At 32.2% G+C, this 20,933-nt stretch overlaps 1 protein-coding gene and 1 non-coding gene across 3 annotated transcripts in view; both read right to left on the minus strand.

Annotated features, from left to right (window-relative positions):
* The window catches only part of LOC107438897 (cadherin 74A), a 128,682-nt gene that overhangs the window by 23,207 nt on the left and 84,542 nt on the right, over window positions 1–20,933 (minus strand). For both annotated transcript variants that reach the window (XM_043044638.2, XM_071181921.1), the window contains exons 23-27: window positions 15,792–15,961; window positions 7,853–8,005; window positions 4,736–4,858; window positions 3,397–3,586; window positions 1,468–1,694 (exon numbers count right to left, since the gene is read on the minus strand). In XM_043044638.2, the coding sequence (XP_042900572.2) occupies window positions 1,468–1,694; window positions 3,397–3,586; window positions 4,736–4,858; window positions 7,853–8,005; window positions 15,792–15,961 (863 nt within the window). The remainder of the gene's footprint in view (window positions 1–1,467; window positions 1,695–3,396; window positions 3,587–4,735; window positions 4,859–7,852; window positions 8,006–15,791; window positions 15,962–20,933) is intronic.
* On the minus strand, window positions 11,471–11,574 carry LOC122269809 (small nucleolar RNA U13). The gene has a single exon (XR_006225405.1). It is a non-coding gene; the product is annotated as a small nucleolar RNA U13 (small nucleolar RNA).

The following is a 20,933-nucleotide window of genomic DNA, read 5'->3' on the forward strand; positions in this document are numbered from 1 at the left end:
TATATATATATACAGTGGTGGCCAAAAGTGTGGACATTTTTTGAAAGCTTCATGTTTTTCAACTTTGTGTGCTTGTAGAATATATTAATTTTAACTTAAATGCAAATCAGTGATTCCCAAAGTGGTCTAAATCGACCCCCAGGCCAGGGGTCGACGAAAACATGCAAGGGGCCCATGAGAGGAAAATGGGGGTCAACGATAGTGGATCTCATATAAGCAAGTAGTGCCTTTAATTTTTGCATTTCATGAATGGAATAATCAACAAACACTGATAGTACCTATTTACTTACATTATACTACTTTGAAATATAAAGAAATATATCTATCTACATTCTACATAATTTATAAAACTATTAAGTAAAAATTTTATTAAAATTTAAGTTCTTAGGATTATTTTCTAATATATGAAACTGATTTATTATAAACTAGCAGTTGCCTGCAGCTCCGCTCGCGTGCGTTTTTATTTTCTCTGCAAGTAAGGTTTTATTTTGTAACAAAAAAGTATATTTCAGACGTAAATTGTAGCCTAGCCTGTGTCAACTCTTTAGCTAGCTAGACCTCCAACTTTATCTGCGCACAAGATGGCGGAGATTTGTTGCTTACTTTTTGCGAGAAAATGTAATAAACAGACCGACAATACACTACTACAGTTTTGTATACAAACTTATTTCCGGAATTATAATATTAGTAGCGGAGTAAAGTGCACTATTTTATTCAATTGACATATTAATCAAATTAAATTAGTATGTTTCATAAAATTGTGAAAGTGGTTGGCATTCGCTTTTTGGTCGAAATACAATTCGAACTTGTAAAAACGTGCACATAATGCATGTATACTTATCCTGTATTATGGAATATCGCGGGAAAGTTTTTAATTGCCTTTCCATCTTCATACCTAGTGGCTAGTGGAAAAGTGTTTCAGCGCAGTTGCCAATCTCCTAACAAAAAAAAAAAAAAAAAAAAAAAAAAAAAAAAAAAAAAAAAAAAAAAAAAAAAAAAAAAAAAAAAAAANAAAAAAAAAAAAAAAAAAAAAAAAAAAAGAAAGAAAGAAACAAGAAAAAAAAATAAAGAAACGGACTGGACATCATTAACCGAGGAGATATGAGATTAAACCTAACTAAATTAATGCCAAATGCTGATAATTTACAGATACTAAACATAGATGATAATAACAGATACTAAATTTTAATTAGGTTTGTTTTAATTTGAATTTAATTAATAAATGCATAAAAATAGTTTAAATTGTGTTTTTTTTTCTTAATTTGTTCACACTACATTTCACTGCAGTTAAAAATTTAAATCTTTCACAGTGAGTAGCACTATACCAGCTGTCAAAAATACATTTAAAGTTGATGAATTTACAAAAAATCTATATCAGGTAAGCAGGGGGTCTACCCAAAATCGAAAAACTTTGTTAGGGGTCTGCGAGACAAAAAGCTCAGGAATCACAGAGTTAAACGGACGAACCTCTTGTATATAGGCTACTTCTCCAGCAGTGGGTCTGATGAATTGTGGAACTCCATCATTGGTAGAGATGTCACCGATGACAACCAGTAGATGACAGATCGAATGCAAGGGGGGAGTTCCTCTGTCCATGGCTTTGATCTTAACCGTGTAGGGCTCACTACGTCCTTTACCTGAAAGTGTCCTTATGACGGAAACCACTCCTGAAACCGGATCCACAGCAAAGAAACCTACACATTCAGAATAAGTTATTATTTGGTCAAAGTGAAATCAAAAACTTCGAAAAACTATTTACCTAGAATTGTTGAGATTTGAAATACTTTAGATTAGAATTTATTTTCACTATTGTAATTTCTGGGCTGAATTTCATTTAATAAAATTTTTCTGGGTTCCCACATTTCATAAAAAGAATAACATAATTTAAGCATTTAAAATATTTCTGACTACCGGGGCGTATCATTTTTATAAAGAAATTAATTTTCCATCTGCACGTGGAATTTTTATATCTATGCATATAGTTTATGGGAATAGACTTCTAAATCTTAAAAAAAGACAATAAAAAAATATTTGTTGAATTTTTCTAAGCAACGAGTTTCGTGCAAATAGCGATTTGAAACGAATTTTTGCTGCATAATTACAAGTACTTTATCTTACTGAATTCGAGATTTTCAAATTCGAATCAGTTACGAGAGCAAAAAATTTTTTTTTCAAAATGATATTTTCAGTTTAATAAATTTTTTTTCCTGAATTTTTAAGTTTAAAAAAAGAAAACGTAAAAGTTTATAAACATACATATACATTTCTCTTATCCTCTCAAAATAACACCTAAGGACCGAGTTATAAAACTTTAATGTATCATATAAGCTAAAATTAATTATCACCATCATCCTACCACTCCTTTCGTGCCAGAGAAGTGGGGACACTTAGTATTTGCTTCAGTGAATTTAAAAGACAAATTGATTAGGAATATATTATTAAATTGTATAAAAACTGTAGCTTGAAGACAGAAACTGATTTTAGATTTGAAATCAGTGACGCAAAAATATCTCATTCAAAAATCTCATGCAACAGAAAACGAATTTGTTCCGCAATGATATTATTAATAATTTTCTAACTACTTACTTATATTTGTAACTGCTATGAACTTGTTATTTTTTTCTAAGAGAAAGAGTGAAATAAAAATCTTGTTACAATCATCTAATATTGGAAACAATGTATGAATGATTGCAAAGTTTTATCCAAAACGTTATCCAGATATTTTTCACTTCTCATAAATATTTATTTTCTCTTTCTGTAAGACCCCAGAACAGATGTTAACCGTTTGTAAAAATTTAGAATGAAAAGATGAATAATTTGCTAACTCAATATATCACGGTCTATAATGTTTGTTGAATATAAGAGTAGGTATATACCATTTTAATTTCTTGATTAAGGGTAAAATCTCAGTATCAGTATCAATGAAGGTTAACATTTAGTATATCACTGATTTGGAAGGGGAAATAAAACGGTAGAAGACACATTTAGACTAACTTAAAACTTTTTCACCTAAATCGCTGACTTCATTTCGGTTAAATACATATAGTGCGGCTTTGAGGAGAACTCCTCCAGACTGAAAATCTGGGGCTGTCTGCTACTGTTATAACAAGGGAGAGCACATTTCTAATGGGGGTGAAATGGAGAAAATAAGGCGTCGATTAGTTTACTCGCGAAGACCTACGCCGAAATTAAGACAAAACTATTCACCCCACACCCCTATTCGACGTATCCTTTCCTCGTAACCATAGTACCCGCCACGACGCGAGACGGGTGTCTGGAGGAGTTCTCCTGAAAGTCGCACTATAAGCACTGTGGAAGGTTGACTGAATGTAAACAATAACAAGTTTCCTGAAATCGGAAGAAATTTAGAAAACTTCCGGTATTTTGCCAACTTACTGATGGGTTGACCGTCAGCATCATCCTGTATCAGGTACTGCACTTCTCCATTTTGTCCGCTGTCAGCATCAGCCGCCTTTACGGTCACAATACTGAATTCCGTGGGCACATTTTCAGGAATGACAGCTGTGTAGATTTCTTGGCTGAATTTAGGTGCATTGTCATTCTCATCCAATATTTTAATCACAACCTAAATGCGAAAAAAAAAAACATATCACTTGCATGGTCATGGAAATATTCAAAAAAACTAAAGAAATTACATTTCTGTACAACTTTCGCTGTTAGGATTAGAATTTTCAAATAGTAATTGGCAAATTTGGTCAAAGCAGACTGGGTTCTTCGTTCAAATTTTATGTCCCTTAGGGTGTCAGGGAATGTCCTATGATACCATAGGTGTGTAGGTGATGTACGCCACAATAGATGGAGCTTGGATCTTTCAAACGGAACAGAGTTCCCTATAAGTAAATGAGGAACCATTCACTGTTTCGCCTTCATTTTCCTTTTCACCAATCTATCTGATACCTATATAAGACTTAATAATCGCTAAAAGAAATTTTTGAATGATGACAAAATTAAATTGATTTTGTCTTATCTTAATTGTAGTTTCGCTACGACTTAAAACAAAGAACTCTAGGTTTGCATCGATGCATTAGTCACTACAATGACCTAAAATTAGATGAAATAGATCGATACCTTAATAAACTTAACGCTTCTCTTTTCAAGGATGCTCTAAACTGTTCTACCTGCTACTTTCACAAAGTATTAGATTTTGAGTTAATGGACATAAATGCTACATTTAGTCTTGCCACCGCTAACTTCATTAATGATGGTGTACTCTTCAAATATTTTAACCTCAATTTAGACTAATATCTCAAATTTAGAAAAACTATGCACTCTGCACCTGGCAATCCCGGCTACCGGGGGTGACGATTGTGTGACCCTTTTTTTTCTAAGCATTTTAATAATTTTTCGTGTATATATTTATTTCGATTAATTCATATGTTATTTACTCATATTCCATACTTCGCTCTTATACGATATAGAAGTTTTTCACCCAACTTAGATCTAGCTTCTTCCCTCTCCCTACCCTTAATTATTATTCAATTCAGATGAAGGAGAAAACCAGGGTTGCGTACTCTGATTCAAATGTATCAGTCAGTCATTATTAGGCATCGTTTTCCAGATCACAGCAGCCCAGCAGTATTTTTTAGATTGGCTAAAATTAGCAGTTCTGGTTTACACTACTATTTATTTATCCCAGGATCACAGTACCAATAAAAAATTTGCGTTTAAATACTAAAGTTACTTTAGCGACATAAATCATTCAAAAAATTCTTACTATGATTGATGTGCGCCTTTGATTGGCCAATCCTTTTGGGTTGTCCGTTGCAGTGATTTGCAAGTTGTAAGCAGTCTGGCGTTCTCTGTCCAGAGTGGAGTTTTCTCTTATAGATATAGTTCCCTGTAACACACAAGTTTTGAATTATATTGAAAGTAAACACAAACAAAACATTCGTGGTCGACGAAAATTTTAAAATAGGTGATGTTGTTGTTGCAGTAGGCCATTAAGACAAGGGGTGTTGTTCTTGTTTTTCAGTGGCACCATCTATGACCAAACACTCGACTTCCACACCTATACGTCACACCCGTTTATAGAGCGGTTCTATTCATGTATCCATTCATTCATCCACAGATCGTCATTTTGACCTGAACCATAAAACGACCCATTTCCAATTCAGTACCCCCAGAGGTTTGATTTGTTAAGGGAACTTGCAGGACTTTCTAACCTGACAGATTTAATGTGCACCTGTCACCATTCACTACACGGGGAGTCTCTTCTTCTGGCTGGATTCAAACTCCCGTTCTCACGAACGAGAGTCCAGCGCCCTGCCAACCAGACTATCCCGGCTCCAAAAGAGGTGATAAGACGATCATATTTTGAATTATATTTTTAGTATTTGCTAAAGAACAAAAATATTTATATTTCAAGCTATAATTTAACCCTTAATTTACCAACAAAGCTTTTAACCCGTTGTATCACCCAGCCTCATCATTTAATGGCAAAATGTATTTTTTTGAAAAGTAAATGGCGGTAGAAGCACAATTTCTTTATTAACCATTACTTTTAATCTGGAAAATCATTTTATATCCACGATTTATACTTAAAAAAAAATTTCTTTTCCGTTCAGAGCCGCGATGGCTCAGTGCTTAAGATGCCGAATTGTCATCTTAAAGGACTGGGGTTCGATCACCAGTGGTAACTTGAATTCACCCCCTCCTCATCTTCAGATCGAGGGGTGGCAGCTTGTCTAGGAAACAAAGACAGCTTGCGTGCAATGCCGGTCACATTGCCGCTAGTCATGAAATTGTGGTGTATCAATCTCAACGTGCTATTGTGGGAATGCTTTTCTTTTTTATATATGTTAAAAATAAACAAACTACGACCACTGCAAGATGAAACTCTTTTAACTGCAGCTGCTGACTCTTAGACATTCATTCATTAAGATCGCGCAACTTGAAATTTTCTTCCTGAGACTATAAGCAACATCGTTGTCTTTAAACACGTTTTTTAAGTGATCACAATTAGGATTGAAAGTTGGCCGTTTTCAAGTACAGTGCTTCCATTGTCAAGGCTTCGGACTTATAAGCAAACCACCAAGTGCGTTTAGAAAGATTTTTCTTTTGAAAGTTCCACCCTTACGTATTGCAAATTGTTGTAAAAATCATACAGACAATTTTTCTGTGTGCGAGGTCTTCTCCAAAAGATCGCCTCAGCAGGGATGCCAACTACTCCGTTTTAGTCAAAATATTTTTAAGTGGATGAAAATTAAGAATAAAAACTTACAGAATTTTGGAAGAATTCATCAAAGGTCTAAAAGGTTTAAGGCTCATAAAGGTTTAAATGAAACAAAATGTTGTTATAATATATGAACCAATTTTTTTACTACCGTCGTTGAACAGTCGACTCAATTTAGGATTTATGACAATCAATGTTCAACTACGTAGCCGTGTAACTTTGAACTTAATCCAGAAGACAAGGGAATTCTTAGATCAAGTATTGGGAGAAATTTGCAGTCGTGAAGGACAAAATCGCATTTGCTTTATATGGTGAGAAAAACCACGAAAACCTTCCATGGTTCTATCACTGAGGATATATTTACGTCAGCACTGCGGTCGGTGTGGAATTCGTATTGACCTGCCATCGCTGGGGTTCGAAACCGATTCACCTCATTGGATGCCCTGAGTCACCACGGCTCTATATCGAATCATTTATGCATAGTTGTTTAAAAATAACTTTAAATAAATGTATTGAACTAAGCATCATACTTAAAAGCATAAATTTTGCCACTATTTAGAAAAAGAAGCGTTATCACAAAGGGGAGCAAGTTGGCAACTCTGCCTAAGCAGTATCAAATTAAGAACTCTCTTTTCGTCGACAGCATCTAATTCGATTCTAAAGATCCGATTAAGTTCAGTTTGTAAATTTTCGAGAAATCGAAAGAGATTATAAAAATGATATTCAACCTCCACTCCAGGCACTTAGGCCAAAAAAACTTGTCAGACTTTTCGCGTGAAAGGTGATGTGAGAGTGACACTGTCTTTTGTTTTTTGAGGAATATTAAAATTGGTGAATTCAATTCTGTATATTTTGGTTCTGCAAACTATTGCTTAGCACAAAAAATCACCATATTATGTAAAGAAAAATGTTAAGAGATGTGATTATTCGAATGCTGAGTCATGCCTATACTTTTGCATCAAAGTAGTGGCTTTCAAACTCTGCTCTAATCACTCGCTCGCCCACATTGAATCCAAGTACAAGCCACTTTCGAATTGAAAAAATATGACACGTGGCTCGCGATCCACAATTCGCCGACCACTGCATTAAAAGGATTGGGTTGTTATGGCCAAACTCAACATTAAATTCGTCAATGATGCTAAAAATAATTCCGATGGATGCTTATAATTATGACAGTCGTGGGTGGTTTTTAGACCTCTACGATTTTGCTTGAGCACGCTCCTCCTACTCCTTTTTTTTTCTTCAACTTATCTCAATTTCGCCATTATTCACCGTCTCTTAATTCCGGCACACACCGAGATATTGCAATCATCGTAAATCGGTATTTTATTTAAGCCATACTAGAGTTGCACAATGGGCTATTGGCGACGGTCTGAAAAACATCCCCGAGGATGATCCGAAGGCATGTCATCCTCTACTGAAGGGATGACTCCTCTGCTTTGGTAGCCTCACGGCCTGCGTGTTAAATCGAGCACTTCACACGGTAGAACAGTTTAACGAAGACTGATACCTTCGGTGCAATCTTCGGTCACTCACCCGCTTACTGACAGCGGCCAGTAATGCTTGACTTCGGGTCTTCTACTGGGAACCGTGTCTTTACGATCAGTCCAATGAGGGAGGATTAGGAGGCAAGGGTTGAAGCGAAACGAACATACTTACAGAGTTTTCGTCCACATCGAAGACGTCACTACCATCGCCAGATATGGAATATTTGATTGTTCCAAAACCTTCCTGGCTGTCTTTGTCAGAGGCTATCACCGTCAATATACTTTGAGGATATTCAGCAGATTCCGAAATACTCGTAGTATAAGACTGAAATATAAAAACAAGTGAACGGATTAAAATCACGTTCGTTTTGAGAACTTTTGATTTTATGAACGGAAATATCTACACTTACAGAAAAATGTTTCAAATTTAAATTTTAGAAATACACTCAAAGTTAAATTTATTACTACATTTGTATTTTATTTTTACTGAACTTGCGTTTTAAAAAAACGCAAGCCGCATTTTCATAAGGAAAGCTTTTAAAAGGTATTTATTTGGTTAGAAAAATTAAAAATTGAACATTGTTTAAAAGTTTATAAATGCTTTAGCAACTTTCAATGTTTTATTTCTTTCCTGTAAAGTTCATTTACATAACATCAAGTGGTTTTCATGCATCTACTGAAGATAGATTGATTGATGGATAGAGGGAAGATAGATTGATCTACTGAAGATGATGATGATGAGAGTGATGATCAATTGACAAGTGAATGATAATAAACGTTCTATAATTCTTACCAAGTCATAAATAGCTTTCGGCTGAATTCCTTTTCACACCACCTCAATAATTATTTTAACTCTCACTCTTTAATTTCCTTAAGAGCAAGTTGCATTTGTAACTTCGTTATTTCTGTTTGTAGAGGGAGAATTGTTATTTATAGGCTATATATCTTTCAAAATTTAAGAAAATAGAAAATTCTAATTTTAGACAAGAACAAGCAGAGTTTTTAATTTTTAAAACATTAGCCTATTAAAATTTGATTTCACAAAACGGCAAAAATGATTCTATTAAAGAATGGTTTTAGCATGTTTTGATAAAGTTATGATTTCGCTCTTTCAAATTTAATATTAAAATGCGGATGATTTTATAACCCAGTGATTATAGTAGTGAAACAAAAAAGTACTTTTTTGTTTCACCTATGGTGCATTGGTCTTTAAATTTGTTACATTGTATAATGATATTTTTGCCCTTTAAAATCAATTGCAAAATAATTAGAGGGAACAGGAGTTAATGTGGACACTTTTTATTAATTTGTTGTCTATTATTCTAGTGGGTGGCTCCTCGGTTATACCATTCTGATATACATAAATATATATGATACGATAAGAAAAAATAAAAATGGAAAAGAGGCTCTGTACTTTATTTATACAATTTGCAATATCTCTCGGCAAATATTTATTATTTTATTTCATAAAAGTCGAAAAAATTTTGAATTGCTAAATATACAATTTTTACAGCATTTTAAAAAATATAATTTTCAATGACAAAAGACAACATTTGAGCGAAATGGGTTCTGAGTAAACGAATTTTAAAAAAGTCGCATATTTAAAATTTGATTTCTCTGGAACTATTCCATCAATTTCACTAAAATTTCGTATATTGCGATATAAAATTACATTCTTCAAAATCATATTAAAAATTTTATATCTTACAACTCGACTATTATTAAATAAAATAATAAAAAACAATAAATATATACTAAAAGTTATTTTTTGCATTGAATCTTGGGATAAACGAATTTTTGTTTGAAGAACAGTTGTGTGCAAAAAAGTTTTCAACTTGATTAAAAAGTTTTTGGGATATGCCAAACTACGTAGAAGTTAAATTAGCATTAAGGGGTCCAAACTTTGGATCACTTTCCTGATCAAAATGTGGGACTCATATTTCCCAGACCTTCTATATTTTGGGGATCAGAAATCCGAATCCATTGAAAATAAGGTATGTACATTCAGAGATAGTAAATTTTTGTGTCTAATTTCGAAATTTCGCCTGCTCTAATTAATTCGCATACTTGAGGTTTCCTGCTAGATCTATTTAGATTGAGTACTAAAGCGTGAAGATCTGACAATTAGAACAAAAGTTATGCAATGTGGACCATTTATTACTATTATTTGCGCAACTCTGAACAATTATATATATATTATTATTATATTACGATTTTGCTTGAGAACGCTCCTCCTATTCCATTTTTTTCTTCAACTTATCTCAATTTCGCCTTTATTCACCATCTCTTAATTCCGACGAATCGGTTTATTGCTGCTTTCAGCGGCACACACCGAGATATTGCAATCATCGTAAATCGGTATTTTATTTACGTCNATTGTTAAGAATAGTATATATATATAGTGATAATAAAATATTCAATAAAATTACTTCAGTTTACTTACCATATGCAATTGAAGTAATGACTAGTAAATAACTGTTTAAAGTTTTGAAAGTAATATTAAGAATTAAGTTTTCGTAATATTATGAAATAACCTCTTTAACGAAAAATACTCAACGATTGTAGCAGTACGTTTAGGCATTGTGCACAGACCGCCTTTACTTAACAGACAAATAGGTAGTTATGCTATGTATATCAAACTTATTTTTCCATTCTAGTTACCTTTTTCTTAAATAGTAAATGATTATACAATAAAAACAACTATGTTCACTCAACGCATGCCGTTCAAAATAATGAATAGTAACTGTTTGAAATTCTGAAGCAATATTAAGAATTAAATCTTCGCATTATTGCTAACAAACCTCTTAAATAAAAAGATTTATCAATTTATTGCTGAATTTTAAATTAAGTTAGACTCTCAAAAACAACTATGTGGAAAAGGTTATCAGACAAAAGTTATATCAAAAATTTTGCCGTCTAATAAAACTTAATTATCTGCCCCCACCCCTCTTTGTTAACGCATGAGGAACTGCGTCAACTAACTTTGTGATGAAGAATAAACTTTCAACCCTTATTTGGGTTGCACGAACAGGAAGACCACGTAATGCTTACACGAAACTACTTTAACACAAACCGAGTATACTTTTTCATTTATTTTCCATAACGCCTGAGTTATTTTTGTGAAAACTGTAACTTGCATCAAAGCCCATGATTGATAACTTACAAATTTGTTAACCGCATAATTTCAAAACTAAAAAAAGTTAGTATTTTGGATGTGAAACATGACATATAATTTTTGGTATAAAAATAATTAAAGACAAAACCGATATTTGTCTTTAATGCACATTATTCTTAAAAATACTTATTAAGTAGACAAGGATAATAATCTAATAAAAATCAATCGTAATTTCCTCACCATGATAAATATGACAGTTGCACAATAATTATAAAAATAAATGCTTAAAATATCAATGTTTACAAAGAAAAAATTGTTATTTTATTTCAATAACTTTTTTTTTCCAAAATAGATTTAATGGCAAGAGTATATTTTCTTTTGTAATTAAATGTAAAATATTTTGGTACATATCTTACTTTTTCTTCTCAACAGAGAAATTTCAAAACTAAAAAAAATCGCGACATGTTCTATTTTTTCTCTCGAAAAGCTGTGAAATCGAAATTTTTTTTAAAAAAATCTCTACCTAGCCGTCAGTTCAAGGCTTGTCCCACACCCGCCCGGTAGTCTAATAATTCATGCAGGGCTGACGCAGTCTAGCTGACAGACTATAATAAAAGTCTGTATTTTGTTAATTTCCTTTCTATCATTTAAAATTTAATGGATCCTTCTTTAAGAGATCAGATGGTTCTCGTGCATATGCGTAACAAGGTTGGTGTCGCACGTTTCACGCAAAACCGCGTGTTAACCAACTCATCATGTCTCATTGATCTGAGAAGGATCGATTATAGCAGCTTTTGTTCAAATTAGTATAATAAAATTTAATTTTTTATTACTGGTAGTTTAAATTCATAAATTTTTTTTATATATATCCGTTTCAAGTTTCCTTTGTTATAGTTCTTTTTCTGAAATTTATTATTTCATAAACAAAAATAAATAACTTTAATTATAGTTTGCGATAATGTCTAAAATCTTTTATTCAAATACTTGGCTATACGGATGAAAAGTTAAAGTTACCCACAAAAGCCGATTCCTATGACATCATAAGAGGCATTTTTCACATGGCTTAGTAACGCCCACTTAAAACTATCGCAGCAAACGTTTACTTTTATTAAGTAAGTTTCACCTGTAATGCCCCTATGCAACTGAAACAAAATTCCCACAAAAGCCGCTTCCTATGTTATAAGATGTACTTTAAAAATGACTTAGTAACGCCCACTTAAAACTATCGCAGCCAACGTCTGCTTTAATTAAGTAAATTTCACCTGCAATACCCTTTTGCAACTGAAACAAAATTCGATGCTACTAATATGAAAAAATCTCCGTATCCTGATTCAACAGAAACATTTGGAACGTTTTTTGAACAAATCGATTCGGATTTAAAGTCGCACACAAAAGCTCATTCCATCTCATCAAAAGAGGTAATTTCAAAATGACTTAGTAACGCCCACTTAAGACAATCGCAGTCAACGTTTACTTTAATTAAATAAATTATATCTATAATGCTCTTATGCAACTGAAACAAAATTCGATCGAACGGGGTTTCTGCTAGATTGATACGAAAAAATGTCTGTTTCCTGATTCAACTAAAACATTTTGAACGACAGTACGATATCTTGGCTTCGAAGGCCAAGCTATTCGAAGAGCTAATTCTGACCAATCATGAATCAGATTTACTCAGTTTAATGGTTATAGTAGAGAGAAACCAGAGGGATAGAAGATAAAAATTTAGTTACATGTCACACATGTAAATAATAAGCTGATTGAACAGTGGTATACTAGTTTTTTTAAATTAAGAAAATTAAGAAATGCGAATATTTCGAATTACTTATTAACATTTATAAAGTAAAAACTATAATTTGATCTTCATCAGGGGTCGCTTTTAATCCATGCTTTTTACTTATTATTTATAAAAGTAAATTCCCAATATCTGATTACTTATCATTTTCTACAAAATAATTTCAACTACTTTATCCCGTAATAGTTCTTGATACAGGCTTACGTCTTTTGATCTGGTAGGATGTATGTGTTCAATGATGCATAAGTATTTTGGAATTGTAAAAATATTAGAAATCACACATTATTATCCTAAAACAAATGTTGAAAAGCACTTTTATAATAGTTTAAAAATTCAAAATATGCAATCATAAGAACTTAAAATGTTTAATAAAGAGAATCTTAAAAATATAAAACTTATCATCTTTGTACCGAAATCGTTTAAAGGAATTATTCTAAATCAAATTAACTATTCAGTGCTACTTAAAAAAATATTAAGAAAATGCTGTTGAAATATTTAAAGAGTTTAAGTAATATTTCAGCAGATTGATATCTATACATTAACTTTGATAAAATCAGGGCTGAAAGCCCATATATACGAGTATCAAGACGGAAAAGAGTAAAAACTGGTATCAAATAAATTTCATTTTTTAATATTTTTTCGGGAATAATAAAAATCTATAACTACCAATTATTTTTAACGGACATAATTTTTGAATCGTTTCTTCGCTGAGAAAAAATTTATACTGCCCTGCAACCGGTCCTGCCTGCATGAAATGAGCCGGAGCACATTTCTCGTACCAGTGTACAAAGCCTAGGACCACCCCAGCTACCAGTGTCATCTGTAACGGTGAGCACCCAGCCTGTTTTACGGGCTGCGGTGCAAACCCAGGAAAACAAGAAAAGCTCGTCCCATGAAAGCCACCGACACCGCCACCAGATTTTTGCTGCTCTTCAAGGAGATGAAAGAACTTTTGAAGGACGAGGAGCTTATTAAGCTTCTTCGTTCTCTACTCCCAAAACTGATTGCGGACTCACTTTTTCCCAGGATTTTCTCTATCCTGACGTCACAGTTCACCGCTGTGACTCACTTTTTTATCCATTTCTTTTAGATACCTATGACTACTAGTTATACGACCTAACAGAATCGACGAATCAGTTGGTGGCCCTTCGGGCCAAATACGGAGATCCTACTAATGTTAAGCATCAAGAAAAAATTAATTACAGTGGATTGCTTATTGTTAAGAATAGATTAACTCCTCCCAAATATTATCTAATATTGAAGTAGTTCTCCTACCAGTATTTCCTCTTTTCCGTCCCGCTTTCAGGCCTGGATAAGATCACATTTAAAATTCTATCCCAAACCTATAGTTGAGAAAACGTGAATGAATTTTTTCATTGGCGAAGAAAGAATATAGCACACGGGACTTAGATAGCCGCAAACCACGATTTCTATGGGGATGCCCTTTTCCTAACTATTTAACCAACCCAGTTTTTTCTCGTTCATTGTTTCATTTCATAAATCCTCTAATATAAGCAATATATCCTCTCAATATAAACAAATTTGAATTACTACTTTTTGCACATTGGCATAGCTTCCAACTACCATAGAATTTCCTTTGTTTCAAAAAGTATTTTTCCTAGTGTTAGTTAAGGTTTTATATTAACCCTTTGTACACTGCGTTCTTTCAACAGTTAAAGAAATGACAGCACCCACTAGAAGTTTACGAGAGATAACTCAAAATTTGCACGTTTACCGTTTAATACCTGGATACCACTAAATAAAGTAGTTACTAAACACTATGATAGTACTTATAGGGGTAGCTAATTTATGGGGGACTAAGACCCTTGTGGGGTAAATAATTTAATTAATTATTTTATAATTCCATAAAGTAGAATTAATAGTTTAATAAATTAATTCTATAATGATAATTCAATAAATAATTATTTAATAATTTAATAAATTCAATAATTCTATAAATTAGAAATAAATAATAATAATTTAATGGTAAATAATTTAATAAATTATTTATTATTAATAGTTATTTATTAATTGTAAATAATTTAATAAATTATTTTTTATTAATAGCTATTTATTAATTGTAAATAATGTAATAAATTTGAATTAAAAAAATATATGTCACCCAATGCATATTCAAGTGTCAAATCATCTATGCCATAATTTCTGAGTAGGCTATTTGTGCCGAGAAAAGAAAAAATGCAGGAAGCAAAATTATTTCCAGGCCTGCCAACCACTACGCTTTTTGCAAAATATTTTATAGAGTGATAAACATTTAAAAGCCAAATTAGTTTTGGTAATTTTGCTAATATTTTAAAAGCTTTACCACGAAAGAGCGAGACTTGGTGGATGTTTCTTGTGGCGAGAGATGTTTGGTGAAGTTCCTGTCCTCAGTAGCGACACCTCACTTATTTATCTGAAATTTATCCTACGGCAACTGGGACTGTTGGCATTGATAAAACGAGTGGAAACAAAGTAGTGTTATCTATGAACTTTTACATCATGGATATGTACTGACGTGGGAAATAAGTTAAATAAATTGAGCACCCAAACCTGCAAATGTATGTAATTCCAATAAACAATAAAGAAATAAGTAACCACTAATCTTCAAACCTCACTTATTTCATGTTTCTTTTTTTTAACTTAGAATTCACAATCCTCCCGACATCAATAGCCTCATTTTCACCATACCAGCTTACATCAAGTTATACCTCATATTTTTACATTATCTGCATATAACTACACAGTCAGAACTCAAGGAATTTCTTGAAGGATTTCAAGGAATACTCTTTTAACTTCATTTGCATTCTGCCCAGGGCTCGAAAAACCGCCCGTCCTCGGCGGTCAAAAATTCCCCGCGGACAACAAATTTCTCGAATCCCGCGTCCGCGCGGACGGCCATTTTGACGTTAATGTTCGTGATACATTTTCAATTTTTGTTATCTTACAAGAGTCTAGCGCCTCACTTTTAAAATCACCCTCTAATCTGAAAATACAGCAACATACTGCGCATGGTGGAATTGATGTTTTCTCTGTCAGGGAGTACTGCAGCGGTTGAAAGGGGCTTTTCATCAATGAACTTACAAAAAAAAAACACACATTACTTACTGGTCTTAAACAAGAAGCGTTAAACGCATTTATGAACATCTACCTAAATGGAAAACCTCTTTCAGATTTCTGTGCAGNTATTGAATTAGGTCTTACGTTTTGAGAGAATACTGGACTATTGTCGTTGATGTCCTGGACGTGTATGTTGACAGTAGCCTCACTCGATCTCCGACTTTTTACATCTCCAATGATGGCTTTTACTTTGAAATTTATCTGCTTCAAGGGCAAAGATTCAAAATCTAATCGGCGATTCAAGGCAACCACCCCTGTAGAGAAAGCAATTTATATTTAATTTACTGACAATAATTTTCATGCCATTTACTCTATTTACTTAAAAGGATGTGTTTATGGTAATTAATATAAATACCATGTTTTAAATTAATATATTAACTATAAATTTGACGAAAAAAATTACTAATTATCATTGTTTACATATAAAATCTTTGATACTTATTTTGAATGATAAATTTGTTAGTTTGCTTAAATACTTTTCAGATAATCTTTCTTAAAAATGTTTTTTTTTCTTTTTTTTTTGTTGCACAAGCTCGTGTTTAGTACATGCATGAAATCGTTTACACTGGGGAATAAATTTTTTGTTGCATTTATGTGAGTCATTGGTCTTATCTTATCCGGATGTGAAGATTTCAAATCTGAAATTAGTTTTGTTCCTCCAAAAAGCTACAATTTTTTTTTTAAATTATATTTTTAGTTTAGTTTATTTATGCGTGAATGTACAAGTTTGCAAAAAATGTCGAGGTTTATTTACATAAATATGAATTTGTCTGCTTCTTTGAAAATAATACTTAAGACAAGAAAACATATGATGCTAACGTATTCCTTTGTAGATTGAAATGTATAATCGCATTCTTTAGCTAGATAGAAGAACAAATGAGAATAAATTGAAATAAATTAAAGTATCATATTATGGGACTGCTTTACCAATGCTAAACGTATTATTTACATGAGGGTACATCTTTTATAAATGTAGACGTATCTATATTCTTATGTGAATTCTCTTATAAATCCCCATGTTTATAGCCTTATTGCGTGACCGAAGGGCTAATGAACCAAATAATTTAAAGCATCATATAATAGGATTAATTTGCTAATGCAATGACTACTATCGTATTTATAATATACGATTGCTTATCGCATATATAATATATTTGCATGTTGGAACATTTTCTACAAATGTAGGCGTTTCTTTGATCATATTTAAATATTAATTCTATGCATCACTTAGCTTATATCTTGATCGAATAGCAAACGTGACGAACTGAAATTTAAATGAAATCATCATATGATAGTATTACTTTGCTAATGACTATTGTACATTTAAAGTGATTGAGTAAAGAAAAATCTACTATAAATATCGACCTGAATAAAATTTATATTATCTGGTATATTATCTCTTACATTTTGATAGCTTGATCAAAGTGCAAACGAGATTTGTTGAAATAATTTAAAGCAACATCTTAAGGGATTGCTTGGTAATCGTATATTTATTATATTAACATAATGAAATATAATTTAAAAATGTAGGCGTATCTCTTTCCATATTTAAACTCTCTTATAAATCACAACCTGCTTATATCCTGATCGCGTGACCAAGAACAAACTAGATGAATTAAAATAATATAAAGCATCTAATGATAAGATTGCTTTGCTAATGGAAATCGCATTTTTAATATATTAACATGCCAGAACATTTCCTACAAATGTAGGCGTTTCTTTAATTGTATTTAAATTGGCCTATAAATCACTCAGTTTGTACCTTGATCGTATTTTTATTACTCAAGCTATTTTATTACTCAACCCTGTCTCGCCCCCGCCAGGGGGTATCCAGGGACTACTGAGAGATTACAAACATAATTATAACATGGGAAATTGAATACATTAAAGAGCATAAAATTGAAAATATTGTGGATGGTGAACAATTACAGATGGAAAGATGAAATCAATCAAAACACTTGATTTACAAGTAAACAGTATCCCCTGTATGTCAGGGTATGCTCAATCGCCCGCCAGTTCTGGAAGATTGTTTTCAAATGTTTTTTCATCATTTGTTCTATTCCCTTACTTATCCTTGGGACTGTCCATAATTTTTTAATGGAATTGATAGTCAGATTTGATGGAAAGTAAAGGCTACGGATGTCCCGAAAGTTCGGACAGGTAAGTAGTATGTGTTCAAGATCGTCTAGACAACCACACATTTGGCTCTGATTTGTTTTATTGTGGAATCTTGCTTGATACTTACCCTGGGTTCCGTGGTTAGTTAAACACTGATTAATATAGAAATTCGATAGGGTTCTCCTGTGGTTTACTTTCTTAATGAATTCGTATGTGTGTTTTCCCTGGTTTGAATTATTGTTCCATTGGTTTTGCCAATTTAATAAATTTTGTTTAAAGATATCTGCTTTTATTGAGTTTTTAGGTCTAATATTGCATAAATCAATTTTTGGTTTTTGACATGCTGATTTAGCCAGACTGTCAGCCTCCTCATAGCCACGGTAACAAACATGGGCTTTAATCCAATTTAACTTAATATTGTCCCTAAAATTTTCTTTAATCATTTTGATCAGAAACTCCTTCTTACCTTGATCGTATAACAAACGAGACGAATTGAAATAAATTAAACCACATCATAAAATGAGATTTCTTCGCATAAGGTAATCATATAAATTTAATATATTTGCAAGATGGAACAATTTCAAAAATGTAGGCGTTTTTGTAAACATGTTTAAATCCTTTTTTTTTCTTCAAATATCTTCTCTTATATCTTGATGGATAAGTGAAAAAGAGATACATGTAGGCGTTTCCATAATCATGTTAAAATTCTGCCTCATATCACTTACTCATATCTTAATCGAATAGCAAAAGAGACGATAGGAAACAAATTAAAGTATCAGATGATAGGATTGCTTTAGTAATGGAAATCTCATTTTAAATGAATATATAATGAAACATCTTCTACAAATGAAAACGTTAATCATGTGTGTATTCTCTTGCAAATCATCTCATTTATAACTTGATAGTTTGACCGAACAGCAAATGAGATAAATTGAAATGCTGTTGTGCAAAAGCATGCCACGACACCTGGAAGCTTGCATCTCCCTCCATAATGGTCATACCATTGACTCCAAGATGCCTACAAATGATATTTGCACTTTTTCAACACAAAACGACTATTTTGTTCCTTGGACGCATTTCAAACCTGCTAGATTTCAGAGAACTAAAAATTATATTTTTTTATTATCATGACATTATTTTATTTCACTTGGCATTTAACCTCATTTAATTTTTTTATGTTCTATGTAGCCATCTGCGGTTCGTTCTAAGAAATTGTACAGCAGCGTATTATAGATTTCTTTGCTAATGGTAATCGTGTATTAATTATCTCTACATTATGGAACTTTTGCACTAAAATAATCGTCAGATGACAAGGTACTTAACCTTTCGGGATGGGCGAGTTATAAATAGAGCCATACGGAATCAGAATGAGAGAAAATTAAAAGCTTAACTTTGACTGCATTATTTTTGCTTTTATTTTAGATCTAACACATGCTAACCATGTTGGTTAAAAGTGCAACTATATCATTTTTAATTTGGGTTAATTAGTGATGAATTAAATTTAGCATACTATTATTACCCCCCCCAAAAAAAAAATTGCTTTTCGTTTTTACCCTAATTGTCGCCACCCTGAAAATGCATATATGACTCACCCGTCTCGAAGAGGCTAAAATTAATAACAGGTTTTCTGATGGATGTAAATCCACCAGAAAAAGTGACTAATTTCTTTATACTCGTTAGCGGTACCACTGTTTTGAGTGCTTTATTCAAATTTGTTTATTTGTACTATAAGGAATAGCTACATAAAGCAACGATGGTATGTTGGAAAATGTTCAGTAATATAAAACAATAGAATGAAAGACATTCGTTCGAAAAATATTAATTTTTCGTTAAGAAATACTTTGCCTTTTTCTGTAGCCAGTTGAAATGCAATGCAAGGTTAACATTTATTTTATGTGAAACACAACTCGAGATGTTATTCATTTGTTTGAAAATGATTGCAGTTTAAAAGTTTTCTTTTTTTGCTTTATATAATGACTATTCATACAAAATAAATGAATAAATAAAAATGAACAGAAAGAGAGATAGGTAAGATGTTGGTAGATATAATTCTTAACATTTATATTATTACATTAACATTTATAATAACCACATTATCTAACAAGAACTCAACTCAGTTGAAATAAAAATGTTCTGTAATTATGATATATGTTTTCTTAACAAGTAAATTATTCTCATTTAATAAGTATCACGCATTTCACATTTCTTAGTTTAATTTTTTTGTTTTGCTTTAAGTATAAATCTAATAATTGCATATTTTTTTGACAAAATGTTCGTGAAAAATATTGATTTTTAAGAATAAAAGAAAAAAAAAGCTTAGATAAATGAAGAGCAGTAAATGGGGTTGGTGATCAGGAGTCGGCGTCTTTTAGCAATAAAAAAAAATTTATTCTAAATTTTTTTATAATATTTCAGCATATGTCAGCGATTTTGAACCTGTGGGGTGCATCCCCCTAGGGGGGCGCGAGCACACTAGAAAGGAGGAGCGAAAATAGCCAAGAGAAAATATTATTTAAAAGAATTGATTGACTGACTGAAAGAAAAGCACACATACACATAGAAAACAAAATACATTTCGACGGATTTAATAACTTATTAAAGTAAAACAACTTACTAAATCAAAACTTAAGGTGGGTGAGCCATAGGTGGCCATAGATAAGCTTTGAGGATTTTCCCTAATTTTCTGGTTAAGTCTATGTGGCTGAATTTTTCTTTTTTGTAGAATCTTACACCTATCTTTAATACATATCATGTACACTTTTAATTGTAAAAAAAAATTTCATTTATTGTATAGTATATTTTTAATATTGTAGCTTTTGAGCCTAATGTGGCCCACAGGTTCCAAAAATTGCCCATATATTGAAATCAATATCTTCTTACTTTCAAATTAGAACGACAACAGCAAAAAATTCAATTACTTCATACAATGGAGGCCATTCAAAGAAATCTCTTCCAATTCAGCCACGTGCATCTCAGATGCAAGATTTAAAATGCAGCAGAGCCATCTTGTGATTAAAATTGAAATTAATTCAATTTTTTTCAGGGGGGGGGGGCTACGTTAGGAACACTGACCACTTTTGGCTCACATACCTTACTTAATCAAGACAT

The sequence above is a fragment of the Parasteatoda tepidariorum genome, chromosome 6, assembly GCF_043381705.1.
Source record: "Parasteatoda tepidariorum isolate YZ-2023 chromosome 6, CAS_Ptep_4.0, whole genome shotgun sequence".
Classification (NCBI taxonomy): Eukaryota; Metazoa; Arthropoda; class Arachnida; order Araneae; family Theridiidae; genus Parasteatoda; species Parasteatoda tepidariorum.